Source organism: Dromiciops gliroides, chromosome 6 (genome assembly GCF_019393635.1).
Source record: "Dromiciops gliroides isolate mDroGli1 chromosome 6, mDroGli1.pri, whole genome shotgun sequence".
Taxonomy (NCBI): Eukaryota; Metazoa; Chordata; class Mammalia; order Microbiotheria; family Microbiotheriidae; genus Dromiciops; species Dromiciops gliroides.
In genome coordinates, this window is record NC_057866.1 from 264728828 (window position 1) to 264746144 (window position 17317).

Consider the following 17317-nt stretch of genomic DNA (forward strand, 5'->3'; position numbering starts at 1 on the left):
ATAAACATATTAAACTCCTAGGTATATATCCATATCTAACAGGTATACACACACATCCACATGTGGTACTGAAAACTGTTCTACTGATAAGATAAACAGAATCACTAAGAGGCAGCTGGGTGGCACAGTGCATAGAGTGCAGAGCATGGAAAACAGAAAGACTCCTCTTCACGAGTTCAAATTTGGACTCAGAGACTTACTAGCTCTTTGACCCCCAGGCATATCACTCACTGTGTTTGCCTTAATCCACTGAAGAAGGAAATGGCAAACCACTTCACTACTGTTGCCAAGAAAACACCATAGATATTATGGTCCATGGAGTTACAGTCACGAATGAACAACAGGATCGGTGGAGTTTGGAGTTCACTCTCTATTACCCTACAATGAACATATATCCCCAGTGTTCCAAGAGCTCCAAGCCATAGAGCAGTCCAGTGCAACAGAAAAGGCACCAGACTGAGAAACAAGGGATATGACTTTGAGCCTGCATTTTCTTCCTGTAGCAATATGACCAAGTCAGAAACCTCAGAGCTTCATCTGTAAAGAGGAATAAAAATGCCTGTAACTTTAGCGTTGTTATAAGCAAAGCAACTTTTGTGCTCCAAATATTTATTTACTGGTAGAAATTTAGGGATAAGTAGGGGTAAGATATTGGTAACTATCAGGAAGCAGTAATACATTTTTCTTTATTACAAAAATACCTTCATTAAGAAGGTACTTTTTAAAAAAATGCTTCGTAATGACTAATCTTTTTAAATAACCTGCAGCCTGAACAATTATCACATATTTAATGTGACAAAATGATATTTAAAGTAAATGCATTCAATAACTATATTTTATACCCATATTAAATCAGTTTATAAAGATTGGCACCTCAGAACTCTGGGTATAAATGAGACCAAATAACTGAACTCTGTCCTCAAGTTAGGAAAAAGAAAAAAGCCCAAACATCTTTTATAGAACATCTTATAAAACACTTGAAGGTAATAATTAGCCATGAATCCTTTTCTTTTACTCTTTTTGGAAAGAGATAAATGAATGTAAATTAAGTCAAAGATTGTGGATAACAAAAACCTCCTGACTCAGAGCACTAAATCTGGGATTACTCATAAAAGATAAAGAAATGAAGGACGTGGAGCCATGAAGACCCAGGTTTGAAATCAGTCTTAGGCACACGTTAATATAACCTCTCTGAGTCAGTTTCCTCATCTGGAAAACGGAGAGTGACTGGACAAGGTGGCTTCCAACAAAGTCCCTTTCCAAGCCTATAATCTAAGAAGTTCTATAGCATAACACTGAGATGCAGTTAGTCAGTATCAGACGTTCTTGCTTGTTTTTCTTTGGGGATTGGAGAGGTTGAAATGACTAATGTACAGGCAAAAGGAAACATTTTAAAATAAGAAATTAAAACTTTATTTAAAAGCACTGCCATTCGTTCCTGGCTGTGGGCACAGGGATCCAGACCCAACAGTGGGCTAGACACAACTGGCCAGCAGAGGAGAGAGCAGTAAGACAAAGCCTACGAGTGTACAGCAGTAGAACAGAAATACAGAGGAGGAGGGTCCATGATACAGGATAAAGGCAGGAAGGGATGGAGAGCTAAGGGATGGTCTTAAGATAGTCCAGATGCCCCTCCATGTCTCAAGGTCTCATCTCCAAGCACTCCAGCTAGGCAGTTCTACAGTGCTGTGCATTTTCAGAATGTGGAGAAGGCTGCTGAGTCTTCTTAGTTAGAGACAATAGGTAAAGGTCACACAGGCGGTTAAGATTGATAAAAGGAAACGCTTCCTAACAACTAAAACTATTCCAAGTGTATGGGGGGCCTCTCAAGGTGGAGTTCTCCCCTCAAGGACAGAGACTAAAGGATCACTTGTAGGATTTGTTTATGAAGATTGTTCCTAGGTGTTGAGCTGTACTGTGGGCAAGGCCACAGGTTCCAGGGCCTCTACTTAAGGAAGGGGCTCAGAACAGTCTTCTCCCCATTCCTCATCAACGACACTGCATCTGGACTTCTGTGGATGTTTCCGTCATAGTCCAGGCCAGGTATCTTCACCCCCTGAGCCGACCCCTTCCCAAATGTTTTCTCTTAGTGTGGTCTTATCCCTTCCCATATTACAGTATAAGCTTCTGGAGAGCCGGGACTACTTTTTTTACTCATATCCCCAGGACTCAGAGCAGTGCCCAGCACGTGGTAGGTACATAGTCAATCATTATTGACTAAGTCGATCATTTCTGAGTGTAAAACAGAACACTAGATAAGGAGTGAAAAGACCAGAGGTTACATCCTGCTTCTGCCATTTACTATTTGGGATTTGGACAAGTCACTTAATCTCTTTAGACCTCATAAAATGAGAGGGCTGGACCAGATGGCATTTGAGGAGCTCTGACAGCTTTAAATCTACCACTGTAAAACTCCGGGTTTTGGTGATTCTATGTATAAGTGACATTCAATCCTCTTTAGGAGAAAATATTTTGGGGGGGGGCGGAGCCAAGATGGCGGAGAGGAAGCAGCAAGCTGCCTGAGCTCTCCTTCTGTTCCCTCAAAACGAACATTAAATCAAGCCTCTGGACGGATTCTGAAACTACAGAACCTGCAAAGAGACAGAGAGACACAGCCCTCCAACCAGAGATAATTTAGAAGACTTCAGGAAAAGGTCGGTCTGACTCGGGCAAAAGGGAGGCCCAGCGCAGGGCAGCAACCCAGCGCCGAGGGGGTCGGGGCAAGTCAGCAGGAGCTGCGGACCACAGCCGAACAACTGAGGCTCCCGGAACCTGGTTCAAAAATCTGGTGGCCAAGAAGGACAGTGGAAAAACCTACCTGCACCGGCCGAGAGGGCCACGAACGGCGGGATCAGACGCCGGGGTCTGGCGCCTGGCTGGCCGAGCACAATCAGACAGGAAGTGCAGGGCGGGGGATCTCCACACACCATAATGGCCTCAGAGTAAAAGCCCGGTCACACAGCACCTATACACCTGCACAAGAAGCCCAAAACAGGGACCCTGGTGCCCCCAGAGCAGACCTCAACTTAAAGAATAAATAAATAGGCTGCAATAATGAGTAAGAAGCAAAAAAGAGCCCTCTCCATTGACAGCTTCTGTATCAATAGGGAAGAAGCCAACACAAACTCAGATGAGGACAATAGCCTCAAATTGGCTACATCTGAAGCCTCACGAGGGAAGGTGAATTGGTCGCAAGAACAAAAAGCCTTCCTGGAAGAGCTCAAAAAGGATTTTAAAAATCAATTGCAAGAGGTAGAAGAAAAAATGGGGAGAGAAATGAAAGCAAAACAAAAAAACTATGAAAAAAGAATCAGCAGCTTGGAAAAGGAAGCTGAAGAAAACAAAGCCTTAAAAAATTCATTTGGCCAAATGGAAAAAAAGCTGCATAATCTCACTGAAGAAAACAATACCTTAAAAAATTCACTGGGCCAAATGGAAAAAAAGGTGCATAATCTCACTGAAGAAAACAATACCTTAAAAAATTCACTTGGCCAAATGGAAAAAAAGGTACATAATCTCACTGGAGAAAATATTTTGATTTCAAATGCTTTAAGTAGTGGCTAATATGGGGGAAAATCCAAAGTACACAGGAACCTAACTCAGGACATCAAGAGCCTTGCAAATGGCCTGCCAAAGGGTAAGCAGCAGTAGTTCTCAAAGAAACAACAAACTACTAAAAATCTAATCGTTCCAAACCACTCCAGAAATGCTCTTTGGCACAACCTACGGTTTCACCGCACACCCAGGAGGTTGGCCATCTGTGGTGAAAGACCTGTGAAGAGAGGTACATACCACAACACAACACAACATCTGGTGGGTGCTGAAATGGTCTAGCCGTTCTCGAAAGGCATTCACTTACACTATCAGAGGTGGCCGAAATGTCCTTGCCCATCCTCTGAGAAATCACACTGCCGAGGAAGTCAAAGAAGCAAAGTTTCCACACACACACACCCAAGCATTTATGGCAGCAGTTTGGTGGAGTAGCACAGAATTGGTAACAAATGAGCCCATCAGCCCTGGAATGACTCGATGCGGTTGATTTTCATAGACTATTTGTGCATATTAACAGGATGAATATGGTGAATACAGAGAAGCTTAGAAAGACCTTATGTAGACTAATAAAGTGAACCAAGAAGAATCAAGGAAACCACATGTACAATGAGTACGTCAATGAAAAATGACAGAAAATAAAAGCTGTGTAATGACAATGACCAGATTTAGTTCCAAAGAAAACAATTAAGGAGTTTCTTTGCAGGAGCTTGGGGAGGGGCAATGCCAGACTTGTCCAGTCTACTCCTTTATTGTGCTCAATTGTTCCTTTTATTTCCCTCTTTTTTATTCTTTGTTTTAAGGGATGGTTCTCTAAGAAGGAAAGGGGAAGGGAATATTTTGGGAAACATCAGTGATGTAAAGACAAGAGATATTAATAAAACTTTTTAAAAGGGACCATGGAGAAGTAGATCTGGTACTAGATGGGAAAGAAAGCCAGTGCAGGAACAGAAAAATAGTTGAAGAAACTGTCCAGATTTCAAAAATACTAGATAGCTCTAAAGATTGAGTAATGAAGCAGTCATTCTCAAAAGAAATACAAAAGCACCTTCCAAAATAAAAAGCATAGACTTGGGATGATCATTGATCTCCTCCATTATCACAGACACTCATTTATTGGGTTTTTAATTTTTATTTCTCTTTCTTTGTACAAAGTTTAAGAAGATGAACACATATCTCAAGCTACCCAAGAGAAGCTGCTCCATCCCTCCCCCCTCAAGCTTCCAATGCTTCCATCTATCCCTGGCCCCTCTCAAAAAAGAGGCTCACGGGGGCAGCTAAGTGGCACAATGGATAAAGCACTGGCCCTGGATTCAGGAGTACCTGAGAGTTCAAATCCGGCCTCAGACACTTGACACTTACTAGCTGTGTGACCCTGGGCAAGTCACTTAAACCCCATTACCCTTAAAAAAAAAAAAAAAAAAGAGGCTCGCCGCCAACCAAGCCTCTGATGAAGTTAATTGTACTCCTCTTTCAAGGCCAAACCCTTAATCTGGGCCCTTGATCCCACTGTTGGACTTGGGAAGTTTTTGCCTCTTCTATTAACCTCACTCCACCTTTGAACTCCCATGTCTGTTTCCTTCCCTGCTGGCCACAAATGTCCTTGGGTTTCCTCACCTTAAAAAAAAAAAAATCACTGGGGCAGCTAGGTGGCACAGTGGATAGAGCACCAGCCCTGGAGTCAGGAGTACCTGAGTTCAAATCCGGCCTCAGACACTTAACACTTACTAACTGTGTGACCCTGGGCAAGTCACTTAACCCCAATTGCCTCACTTAAAAAAAATTTTTTTTTTAAATCACTAACCTTCCTCACAAGCTTTGGTTCTCTATCTTCTCCCCCTTCCATTGCCAAATTCTACCCTCCTTTAAAGAGTAACTGGGGCACTGGACTCAGAATCAGCAAGACTTGGGTTTAAATTCCATCTATGAAACTTATCCTTTGCATGAGCCTCACTGAGTCCCTTAACATTTCTCAGCTTCATTCACATTCTGGGACAGGGACAAAGTAAACTCCTTACTTATTTGTATGCCAAAATGTAAAAATTCTTAAATTCTTGAAACTTTTATTTTGTATAGTCCTAAAAGAAAAACATGAAGTGTATCATAGTAAACTGAGACTTAGATTAAAACACACACACACACACACACACACACACACACACACACACACACAGAGTGAAATCGCTACATACATAAACAGGTTCCTCCTTGACCTTCCCCCCTTCTTGGTAAGAATACCACCAAAATGACAAAGAATTGAAAACAGAGCACATCAGCTGAGGAATGGTCGAACATGTTCTGGTATATAAATGTGATGGAACACTACCCTGCAGTGGTAAGAAATGATGGCAATGGTTTCAAGAGAAACTTGGAAGAGTTCTATGAACTGACTTATGCCATGACACAGGACTTGGAGAACATTTGATCCCATAAGGACAAACTGATCAAGACAATGATCAGCCATGATACCAGAGGGCTCATGATCCAACAGGCTGCCCATCTTCTGACACAAGCGATGGAATCATGACAGCAGACATATGGGTGGGTGGGGGGTGGGGATGAGGGTTGCAGTGAGATTTTATTTTGATTGACTATGTTTTTAAACAAGAGATTCTGGTTTTCTTGGTGTCTCATCTGAGGGCAGGGGCAGAGGTGACAGGTGGGAGAGAAAAAGGATCTTTGAGAAAAGAATGTTTATTTTTTACAAGTCATCCCATGTTGTGTTCAACACCACCAAAGAATTATTCAGAGTTCAACTTCCAAGCACAAAGGAGAGCATTTTCTCATTTCACTTTGTAAAAACGTAATGAGAAAATTTTGTGGCATTTCTAAATGAGAAATGCTTGTACACTTGAGTAGCACACATTTTAAAGCTGTTCAGATAATGTGATCTGAGCAATGCAATGCTGCCCATCAAATTAAAATTTTATAATGTGGCCTTCAAAATTTACATAACGTACTTTACTTAATAAAAAAATATAGAGTTTAGCATTCTCTTACTCATCCTAAGCCTACTCTAATGGATACTGTCCCTTATTGGGGAGATGGTAACAGCTTACCTTTAATTTAACTGGGGACGGACGATGCCTCTTTTTTACTTCTATCCAAGGCTCCGAGTCCAGATCAGGCAAACTGGTAGACAACCCTCTAGACATTGTTTGAAGGTTACTTGTTTCAATATTTTTCTTTGGACTCAATGGACTTCCCATTCTTGGAGAGCTTGGGGCAGACTCTAAAATTTTAAATTAGTTCTACAGTTAAAACAACTGTTCTTACTTTTCTATTAAACATCTTATATTTTCTTTGAATTTGGGCGTTGAAAATGTCAATCCATGTAAGAATGAAGATAAACAATAAACCTAAACTACTTGTTTCCTTTTTAAAGTTTTTACAACTGAAAGTGTTCTTTAAATGTTAAATATTAAGCCTTAAAGAATGAAGCCTTCATTAAGCACAGGAAAGATACAGAAAGGACAAAATCCTTGTGCAGACCTGTGAATGTGCTTCAATCTTGCTTGGAAAGAACCACCAAACATTATTTAAAATAGTTGATAAAAATATCAAGAAGTGGGCTGCTTACTAAACATAAGGATAGGAGAGAGATTTAGGGACACTAGTCCATGAAAAACTGGATTGAAATCTGCAGAAAAAGTTATTTCTTATGAAGTTTTAAGTTAAGAGGGAACATTAACTTTCTATCATTATCCTGGTCCATGTTCTAATGAAGAAGTTTGTGAAAGGTTATTTACCAATCCTCCATACCATCTTATTTTGAGCATTTCCCTCAGTTAGGAAGGCAAAATAATTTAAGTGAACATTCCATGCATACATTACCTACGCAATTCAATATAGTACCAGGCACTTCAATGTGCTTAGCACTAAACGTACTGTCAACTCTTCATTTATCATTTGTGAGGCCTAACAAAATTTCAATTCGACAAATTCTACACACTCATTTTCTCTTCACCAGGTACTTTTTATTTCAAATGATCTTTCCTTTAGAAATAGGCATTTTGAAAGGGTAAGGCATTTCTTCTGCAATGTGCTTTAGGTTCCCATGCATGTCCTATGCACATCTATAGGGCAGGCAAATTCAGTTCTATGGAACTGCACTGGCAAACATGTGCAAGTCATATTTTCTTTGTTCTCCTGAATAAATATTTCACTGTAAATGTTCAAGTATATTTAGTAGGTTTTAACTTCATCTAGTTATTAGCTAAGACAAGTAAACAATGTTATGCTACACTGTAGAAAATGATTTAGCCCTAAATTTGGGGATGCTACAGTTGAAAGGAAAAACGGGCGGGGGGGGGGGAGAAGGAGGAGATGGAGAGAAACAACTACATACTTTAAAATGAGAAATATGGCTTTATAATGAAACAATATGTAGGACTTTACACAGACAAAAATAAAATTGCATAAGAAAGCCAATTTTAAAAGATGGATTTCCTGAGCCATGAAAGACCCAAGAAAATACTAATACCAGAGATGCCTCTATTTTCACTATTCTCTAACAGGGGAAAAAAGTAATACGGTTAAAACACCAAAATCATAATGGAAAAATCCGATAGGCAATCAGGAGGCCCAAATCCAAGTTGAAATTCTACTACTAACTAGTTATGAACAATTTACTTATTTTATGGGCCTCAGTTCCCTCATCTGTAAAACAGGTTACACCATCCTATCTAACCAAACAGGCTTCCTATGTCAAACAACTGTATGGATAGGAAACCACTTTTTAAACCACTAGTGCAAATCAAGATAGAGATATAAAATTGTTTAAAGAAAAAATAGATAGTGGGACAACATAAGCTATTCCCTAAAGTTCTAAGTGGTATTTTTTGGGATCATGACAAATTCAGTTGTTTTATCAAACAAATATTCTTGGAGATTAAAGAAGCATTTCACAAAATACAAACACTAAAAGTGCAAATATTTTTGGTCTGAAAAAGCAATTATGAAATGCTTTTGGATAAAACACTCTGACATAGCAGAAATCTAAAAAAATTCCTGCAGATTACTGTATTTTTGAAACTTTAGAGTGCAGAATTCTAATACTCTCATTTCAAGGTCAACAATGAATAAACTCATGTGTGTCTACTTACTGAAGATCATGCGAACTCAAAACTGAGACACATCCTCTTGGGTTAACACTAGTGTCAGTACAAACTGGAGCATTTACTACATTCAGATACCTTTATTTTAAAACCTTTCAAATTCTAAAATTGGACAGCATACTTAAGAATATAAAGTATTTAAAAGGCATCATCTTCTCCCAAAATGTCATAAAACATTTCCTTCCCATTGACTTTTCCCATGGTACCAATCATAAGAAAAATAATTTCCAAAGATTTCTTCCCCTTGAAACTAAAATACTTTGTTGAGAAATTTTAACTGTTGGAAACTTAGACTTGGCCAATCTATACTGGTGTATTTCTTAAACGGAAAACAAAGCTTCCCTTCAGATGAGGGGAAAAAAAAAGATTTAAAACCATTTCTTTAAGTAACTACTGCCTCATTTAGATTTAATTACCACTATGTCAGATGATTCCAGTAAAAAATCTGCTAGCAAGTGCCGTGACATTCAGCCCTACTCCAGTGCGGGTTTTGTGATCCTTCATTCAGTATATCAAGACAGCCAGCATTTCATCAGTGCATGGGCCCTTCACCCACCAAAGCAGATACCAATCCCTCCCCTCCGTGCCTGACGAGGTGTCATGAGATGCCTCGGACAAAAAAACTCTAATGTGGTGGCTCGCTCACCACCTGGTGATGAGACTGAGGCTGCCTGAGCTGGTGAGATGGGACATCCATGGCTACCTCCACTTAAAAACCTTCCTACTAAGTAGGTCCTACTACCAGGACATGCTCTCCTGGGAGCAGTATAGCCAGTTTAAAAAACAAAAGACTAGTTTACTTTCATGCTATGGGGAGTCTTCAAAATGGGATTTTAATGGAGATTTTCTACATTGCATTTTTGTGGAGAAGAGGTATCTATAAGGTAAAATTACTTACCAATAAACTTGATTCTCCAAAGTACATCATGTCACCTGCCCATTACACCTGCTGACATGATTTTCTTTATCCATGTAAAAGGAACCACAGCCTTTGGGCATGAATAAGCTTAAATATAAAAACCTATCCTCTTGACACGGCACCTAACCAAAATTCACCTATCAAAATACATGTTTTCAGAGATGTCAACACCTTCACAATGGACATGCAGTCAAAGAGCTTATCAAAAAAGGGAGCTACCTACCAAAAGAAAAAAGAAAGATCCCAACAAGAGAGTCCAAGGGCAATTCTAGCAAACATGTCCTCCATTTTCAAAATATGGAACTTCTTTATGACTCAAGGTGTTCATTACTAGAAAATATCCGTGTACTGCTAACATTACTTGCCGAGAAAGTAACAAGTAAGTATACATGGTAGGTCTGGGATCACTCATCAAGTACATTTTTCCCCACTTGAGTGAGCACTGTGTGTGTTTTGGGGGGGAAAAAAACAAGTCTAACATCTTACCATTCCTCTTCTAATCAAGTTGCTCTTTAAGCTTTCCTGATGCAATAAAGTCCTCTGCTCGTTGCAAAGGCCAATCAACATTAGACAAGTCAACCTGATTTAAGAAATATTCTACAAAAAAAGATCAGGGTTTTCCCTGAAGGAAAAAGAAAAGACTTGTTTCTGTGATGAAGAGAAGAGGAAAAATGTTGAGAAATAAATGTCTCCCCCTCCCTCCCCCCCAAATTCCTCAGAAGAATAAAGGACCTGGCTTTAAGGCTCTTTATGTCTCCACCATATCATTTGTTCTAAAAAAGGATGATGCAAACCACTTTCCCACCCTACCAGGATGTAAACAGTCAGGGACCCAGAGCTCCATGGCTTATGGTATACTTTTATCACCTCAGTACACCAAATTTAAGTGACCAAGACATACTGGGGAGGTTGATCAAGGTTATTCCAATTATACCCCACCCCCCAATTGGGCAGTAAATAACTTTACAAAAGATTAAAATGAAAATAAAAACAGCTATATATCCTGTACTATTTATCAAGGGCTTAATCCTCAAATTTCAAGGAAACAGCAGCTCCAGAAAATTCAGAATTTCATGACTGCCCACTTCTCTACTTTGGTATCCATTCATTAAGCTAGGAGCAAATTAAATTTTGTATTTTAGAAATGACCTGAAAAGGGTAGAAATGTGTTTGAACACACTTGGACTGTTTCAGAGGCACTAAATTAACATGTGCATGTGTCTGAGTGCTAGTTATAAAAACACACACAAAAAATATACAAGGCATTCTGATTTTATTATCTTATTTTTATTAATAATGCAAAGATGATTAATAGACTAATGGCATCTCCAATCTGGCTGACCTGTTTCCCGTCTGCCCTGCAAATGGTATTTTCCATGGCAACATTATTGGCCTATTAACTCTAAAATTCCTGTTCTTAAGTTAAAACTTCCATCTTGAACTCCATTGATGTTTTACATAGTAAGGGAGAGTAATCTCTGACATGCACAAACAACATACATTAATCACTTAGTCAGGAGGCAGTGTCATCTTTCCTTCAATTTTTAAAAAAATCACCTGGCCATATTAACTCCTATAAAGTAATGTTACAATGGGTGTTTGCTGGGATCAGAGAGGCACAGAGGTGAAAATCAACAGCTAGGACAATCAAAGACAGATCAGAAAAGTCAAAATAACTCTTAAGACTGCCCAACATCACTGCTGACTGCACTGGTATTTCAAGTACCTTGAAATATGATCAGTAATACAATTCATGAGTGGAAAAGGTGCCTTCTTTTTCCTTTTCTGTATTTTAAAAATTTAATTTTAAGACATTCTTAAATTCTTTTAGAGAATCAACACTCACGAATGATGCAAGGTTCCATCAATCTACATTTAATTACATACATAACATGTCAGTAGTGAGCAGCTGATGAAGGGTAGACCAATTATCAGACAGCCTCATAGTTTGGAAAATGCCTTCACATTCAAACCTATGTCTGTAACACTGCTGATGCACACAAGCCTGGCAGCACAAACACACACACTTGCTAGATTTCCAGAATGACAGCTGGAGACGCCCTCATATCCTGGAAAGAGAAGCCCATGTAGCCCACTTCCACGGTGATGGGCGGAGTCTAAGACAACAGCAGTCCTCTAGTCCACCTCATCATCCCATAGGCAGACTCTCCACCGTAGTGTTGAACCACGCTCCTGCAATAGGAGTGAGAAAGCAGGCTTTCTTGTGCTGATGAGAACAGTCCCAGTTTCAGATCTGCTGGACCACATAGCTCCAAAAGTGATTAGATTGACTTTTCAATGAGTCACCCATTCCACTGCATATTCCGTTCACATGACATCCAAGTACATCAGAAGATCATCCCACTGACTGAAAAAAGTTCTAGTACACATTTTTCCCGAGGCGGCATCATGCCTTAAGGATGCTCCAGGAAACCATCTAACACAAAGCAGTTTGTGAAGTGGAAGTCACAACCAGTTTTTAATCCACAAAACGAGATTAACCTTATAGATAGCCCCTAATTCTGCTTTAACCAGAGTGTAGACAAGGTCTGTGTCCCTTCAAGTCAAGGTTGAAGCACATTGGCAGGGAAATTAAGGGAAGCTTGCATTGTAATTGCGTGTGCTCTACTATACCTGTATTGTGGATAAAAGAATACTTTCCAAGGATAAACACCTGGAATATTCCAACATTAAATTTACTTGGGAAAAAAAAAAGGTGGCATAGTGTATCTGAAAATCCTCTAGTTGTTTTCCTTATTCATTTACAAAAATATGATTAAATAATCATCAAAATCAAAAGCAGTTAGGCAGAAACTTCATGCCTACCAAAAGTAAGAAAACAATCTAAAAGAATGAGAGGTGAGTGAAGAATACAGTTTCAACTTTAACTCTCAGATCCCTGCTTTGGGTAGTTTGTAGCTCTCTATGGGAATTACATGAATAAAATTCAGGGCATCGAAAGTCATAGTGTGAACTTTACTCTTTCTATTGAATCCAAAAAAAGAAACTAAAAAAGGGACAGGAAGATTGGGCCACATAGCCTTTCCTACTGCTAAACTGTCTGTTCTGGAAAAAGAAAAGCCGTTACCAGTATGTGAGCCAAAGGCTTTGCCTGGTATGAACTCTGGGCAGTCGATGAGCTGAGAGAAGTCAGTTTGTGGCACGTTACGTGGAGGAGGGCCAGGAATTGGCCATTTTTCTGGTTCCACCTTTTTCCTCATCTTCTGGTCCACTATCTCCACTTCCGTGCTGTCTTTCAAAGCCTAGATGAAAAATAAATCGCCTACTGTTAGTTTCACATAACAGAATTCCTAACAATGGTCATCATTCCTTCATTGCCAACAGTGCACTTGCCTGCTTCCTGCTTAGGCCTTGAGGCCTTTTGGCTTCACAGGCTCAGCCAGAGCCCAGTGCTCAACTTCAGCTCACAATAACTTTGAAACCGTGTTTACTTCCACAGCCCAATGAAGCAGACTTCTGGGGTTTTGATGGAGCCCCAAAATAAAATGTCCCCTACCATATTCTATCAGGGATCAGTATAGTACCTGCGTGTATGCCCCATCTACAATTAGTTCCTGTATTTTTTTAAATTAATTGCTATTGCTATATACTATCAGTTCTGGGCAAGCATATTAATATAATAATATTATACCAGTAAAGGTTTAACCATGTGTCTCTGTAACTTCTCATGATCTCAGGTCAAGTGGTAGAGAAAGCAGGGAGAGCTTCAGTATGCCAGTTAATAGGAGCAAGAGAAAAGCCCCAGAAAGACCCCACCAAGACCCATGTTGTCCTAAAAAAGAGACCTTTCCTGGTATCTTCCAAGGGTTTTTATCCTCTTTTGTTTTGGGGTTTGGTTTTGGTTTTTTTTTTTGGCAGGGCAATGAGGGTTAAGTGACTTGCCCAGGGTCACACAACTAGTAAGTGTCAAGTGTCTAAGGCCGTATTTGAACTCAGGTCCAAGTGAATCAAGGGCTGGTGCTTTATCCACTGAGCCACCTAGCTGCCCCTTTATCCTCTTTTGATACAGGCAGGTCATTACTGGTGACCTATATATATATAAATATAAGGCAATTGGGGTTAAGTGACTTGCCCAGGGTCACAAAGCTAGTAAGTGTTAAGTGTCTGAGGCCGGATTTGAACTCAGGTCCTCCTGACTCCAGGGCCAGTACTCTATCCACTGTGCAACCTAGCTGCCCCTGGTGACCTATATATTAAAATGAACCCTACAGATGACATCAGGGAAAATATTGCAAAAGACCCTCACTGAAGTTGCTCAAGGCAAAGTTCATTATCTAGGTGTGGTTAGATCCAAACAGTCCTTCACAGATCTAGACAAAAGAATCTATCTCCATTCTTTTTGTCCTGGTCCTCCCCCCACCCCCACCACCACCCCACCCCCACTGAGAAATTACTTTGATAGTCCTTACCAAAATAACTTAATCAAACAATTAATACCCAGTTCAGATACAATTTGAAAACATTTCTGGCTATTCAGGGCATTTTTGTGCTTACTTTCTTGTGCTTTATTACACTCTAGAGACATAAGTATACAGTTTGTTTTTTATTTTTATTTTTACCAAATGGGTTCAAGCATACATTTGTTGAGAATACAATACTGTTCCATACTGGACTACAAAGCCCCGTATACTTACAAAGCTTTAAGCATGTTTTTTTATACTACTACTTATCTCCTACCCTGCAGCTAAGCTAGGTGCAGTCATTTCTAGGTACCTATCTGTACCAGTGTACCTTTCTACTCCACAATACCCTGGCTTCTAATTGGCGGGGTTTGAATACCAAGTGGAAAAATCTATTACATTTATATACAAAAATAAAAATAAACTGGGGCAGCTAGGTGGTGCAGTGGATAGAGCACTGGCCCTGAATTCAGGAGGACCTGAGTTCAAATCTGGCCTCAGACACTTAGCACTTGCTAGCTGTGTGACCCTGGGCAAGTCACTTAACCCCAATTGCCCCGCAAAAAAAAAAAAGTAAATAAATAAACTGAGGGCCCTTGCCCAAACCAGAAATAAAGAGCTTTCATTCCCAAATTTTATGATACCTGCTTCTAAGGGCACAGAAGCCCTTGTAACTGTTCACTTCTCAACTACAGTCCCATTTATGTAAGGATGGAGCGACTGCATGAGATTCTAGCCAACTTTATGTCTTATGAATAGGAAAAAGAAATGTGTTTTTCTCTGCTTTAAAAGCACAAAATGACCAACTCCCCGTGCCATTGTCCAAATCTAAATAGACTATCAGCCAAGAGCCATTACCTCTGTCCTTCACTACCCATCTTTACCTTCTACACTCAGCTCAGCGACCTGATCTTCCATGTAACTTTCTCTGGTCGCAAATATTTCTCCAGACTTTTTTTGTGTGTATTTTGCCTTTGTTCCTTTTGCCCCTGGAACTTATGGGACTACATGTCATAAGCCACAGCCCCACCCACTCATCTTCACCATCATCTGTAAGTACGTAAATTAGTTTGTTTTGGTATTCTCATCACATTACACAGTACCTTTCAAATACTGGAACTTAGTAAAAGTCTGTTAAATTGAACAAATTTTACTAAATGGAATTTAATTCTATTTCCTCACTAACAAAGGCATTGAAAACTTAGCTTTCTTTCGGATTGCCAGTCTTGACATCACCAGAGCTAGAAATTAGTTGTCGCCACCCCCCCAAACCCAGTGCTTCATATTTTCTAGCTGTGCAAAATAGGCCCATGAGCACAGAACATAGCACAAGGCATTGGGCAAAGATGCCAAGATTCACTAAGCTGTGTTCTCCTGCCCTCAGTCTCCTAAAGAATATCTTGGGGGCAGCTAGGTGGCGCAATGGATAAAGTACTGGCCTTGGATTCAGAAGTACCTGAGTTCAAATCTGGCCTCAGACACTTGACACATACTAGCTGTGTGACCCTGGGCAAGTCAGTTAACCCCCATTGCCCCACAAAAACAAACAAACAAACAAACAAAAAGAATATCTTGTATATTTAGTAACCACACAAATCACTAACTTATCTTTTGGTAAGGCAAGACTTTGAAATACAACAAGTTCTCTTAAAACAGGGTACATTCAGAACCACCATGGTTAAGGAAGCTTTTATTTGTATTATATCAACATCCCCTATAACCTAGAGTTCCAAAGGACAGAGACCATAACTTACTGAATAGGCTTACTTCCCCTGAGGCACATAATAAATCTATTTCTGTTTTGCAAAAGAAAAATTAAGAGGAACCTAGAAACTAAATGATCATTGATGACCAAAGAACAAATGACTAAAAGCTGAAATTAGAATTCCAAATCTAATTTTCTTCAAGCTTCTAATTCTCATTAGAAGAAAAAGAGGCTGGGGCAGCTAGGTGGTGCAGCGGATAGAGCACAGGCCCTGGAGTCAGGAGTACCTGAGTTCAAATCTGGCCTCAGACACTTAACACTTACTAGCTGTGTGACCCTGGGCAAGTCACTTAACCCCAATTGCCTCACCAAAAAAAAAAAAAAAAAAACCCAAAAAGAAGAAAAAGAGGCAAAAAAGAAAGTTCTCCAGTAACCCAAATACTAAACACCACATATCCCTCTGAGTTTTCCTCTATTGCTCTCCCTCTTCAATCCCTCTATAAGTTCGTAACAATGGCTCTTCCCTCTAGTGGGACAAACTGCAACACATCAGACTCCTGTCACCCTTGGGGAACAACACCTTCGACTGGTTCTACCTCATTCTCATTCCATGATGGGTTCACCTCCATTCCTGGCCATTTGTTTCATAAATAACATCTGATCACTTCTGCACAATTCAAAGTTGATAACATATTACGGCCTTTTCACTAGTACCATGCACCTACCCATCCTACTTTAGGTAACCAAGAACAAAAGTAGGGGGGAGAAGCTAAGGGTCACCACTGCTGCTTTCTCATCTGCAAAATGGGTACATCAACTCTCACAAAGGCTGTTGTTGCTATTTATTATTAACCTGCACAGTTCCTAAACGTCATCCAGGACAATCCCTGCTCTCCTCTCTGAAACCTGCTCTTTTTCATTCCAGATCCAAATTGTTGTCTATCTGCAAAGTCTAAGAGCTCTATTAATTGTCCATCCAAAATAAAGATCAGTCTAGAATTCTTCATTCACTAAAGCTTTTCCTGTAAATACCCCAAGATGTTTTTATGTGATTATGCTCATTTAAGAAGTTTTATAGGGGGAAGCTAGATGGCACAGTGGATAAAGCACCAGCTCTGGATTCAGGAGGACCTGAGTTCAAATCCAGCATCAGACACTTGACACTTACTAGCTGTGTGACTCTGGGCAAGTCACTTAAGCCTCATTGCCCCACCCACCCGCCGAAAAGAAAAGAAAAAAAAAGTTTTGTATCTGGGTTTTGCTATAATCAGCATGTTACCTGAAAAAAGGAGATTCTGCAGGTCTTCATGAATCTACATAAGAATCCCTCTTCTACCTGAACTCCATGCTGGACATCTATCTGATTTATATGTTGCTCTCCAAGTGCTCATCAGAAGAGCTCTTTCATGTGTGTTCTATAATAGCTAAATTTTATATAGAAAAGTGCTTTACAAATATCTCATTTGATCTTCATTAACAACCCTGGGAGGTATGGTTTTTATATCAGCCCCATTTTATAGTTGAGAAAACCACGGCAGGCAGAGGTCAAGTTACTTGCTCAGGGTCATACAGCTCATATGTGAATGAGACCAGATTCGAAGATGAA

General features: G+C 39.9%; 1 protein-coding gene across 5 annotated transcripts in view; it reads right to left on the minus strand.

The window, feature by feature from the left end:
* Positions 1 to 17317, minus strand: part of LARP1B (La ribonucleoprotein 1B) — an 88682-nt gene that overhangs the window by 38503 nt on the left and 32862 nt on the right. For all 5 annotated transcript variants that reach the window (XM_043971757.1, XM_043971754.1, XM_043971758.1 and 2 more), the window contains 2 exons: positions 12674 to 12848; positions 6609 to 6781 (listed from right to left, as the gene is read on the minus strand). In XM_043971757.1, coding sequence (XP_043827692.1) covers positions 6609 to 6781; positions 12674 to 12848 — 348 coding nt within the window. The remainder of the gene's footprint in view (positions 1 to 6608; positions 6782 to 12673; positions 12849 to 17317) is intronic.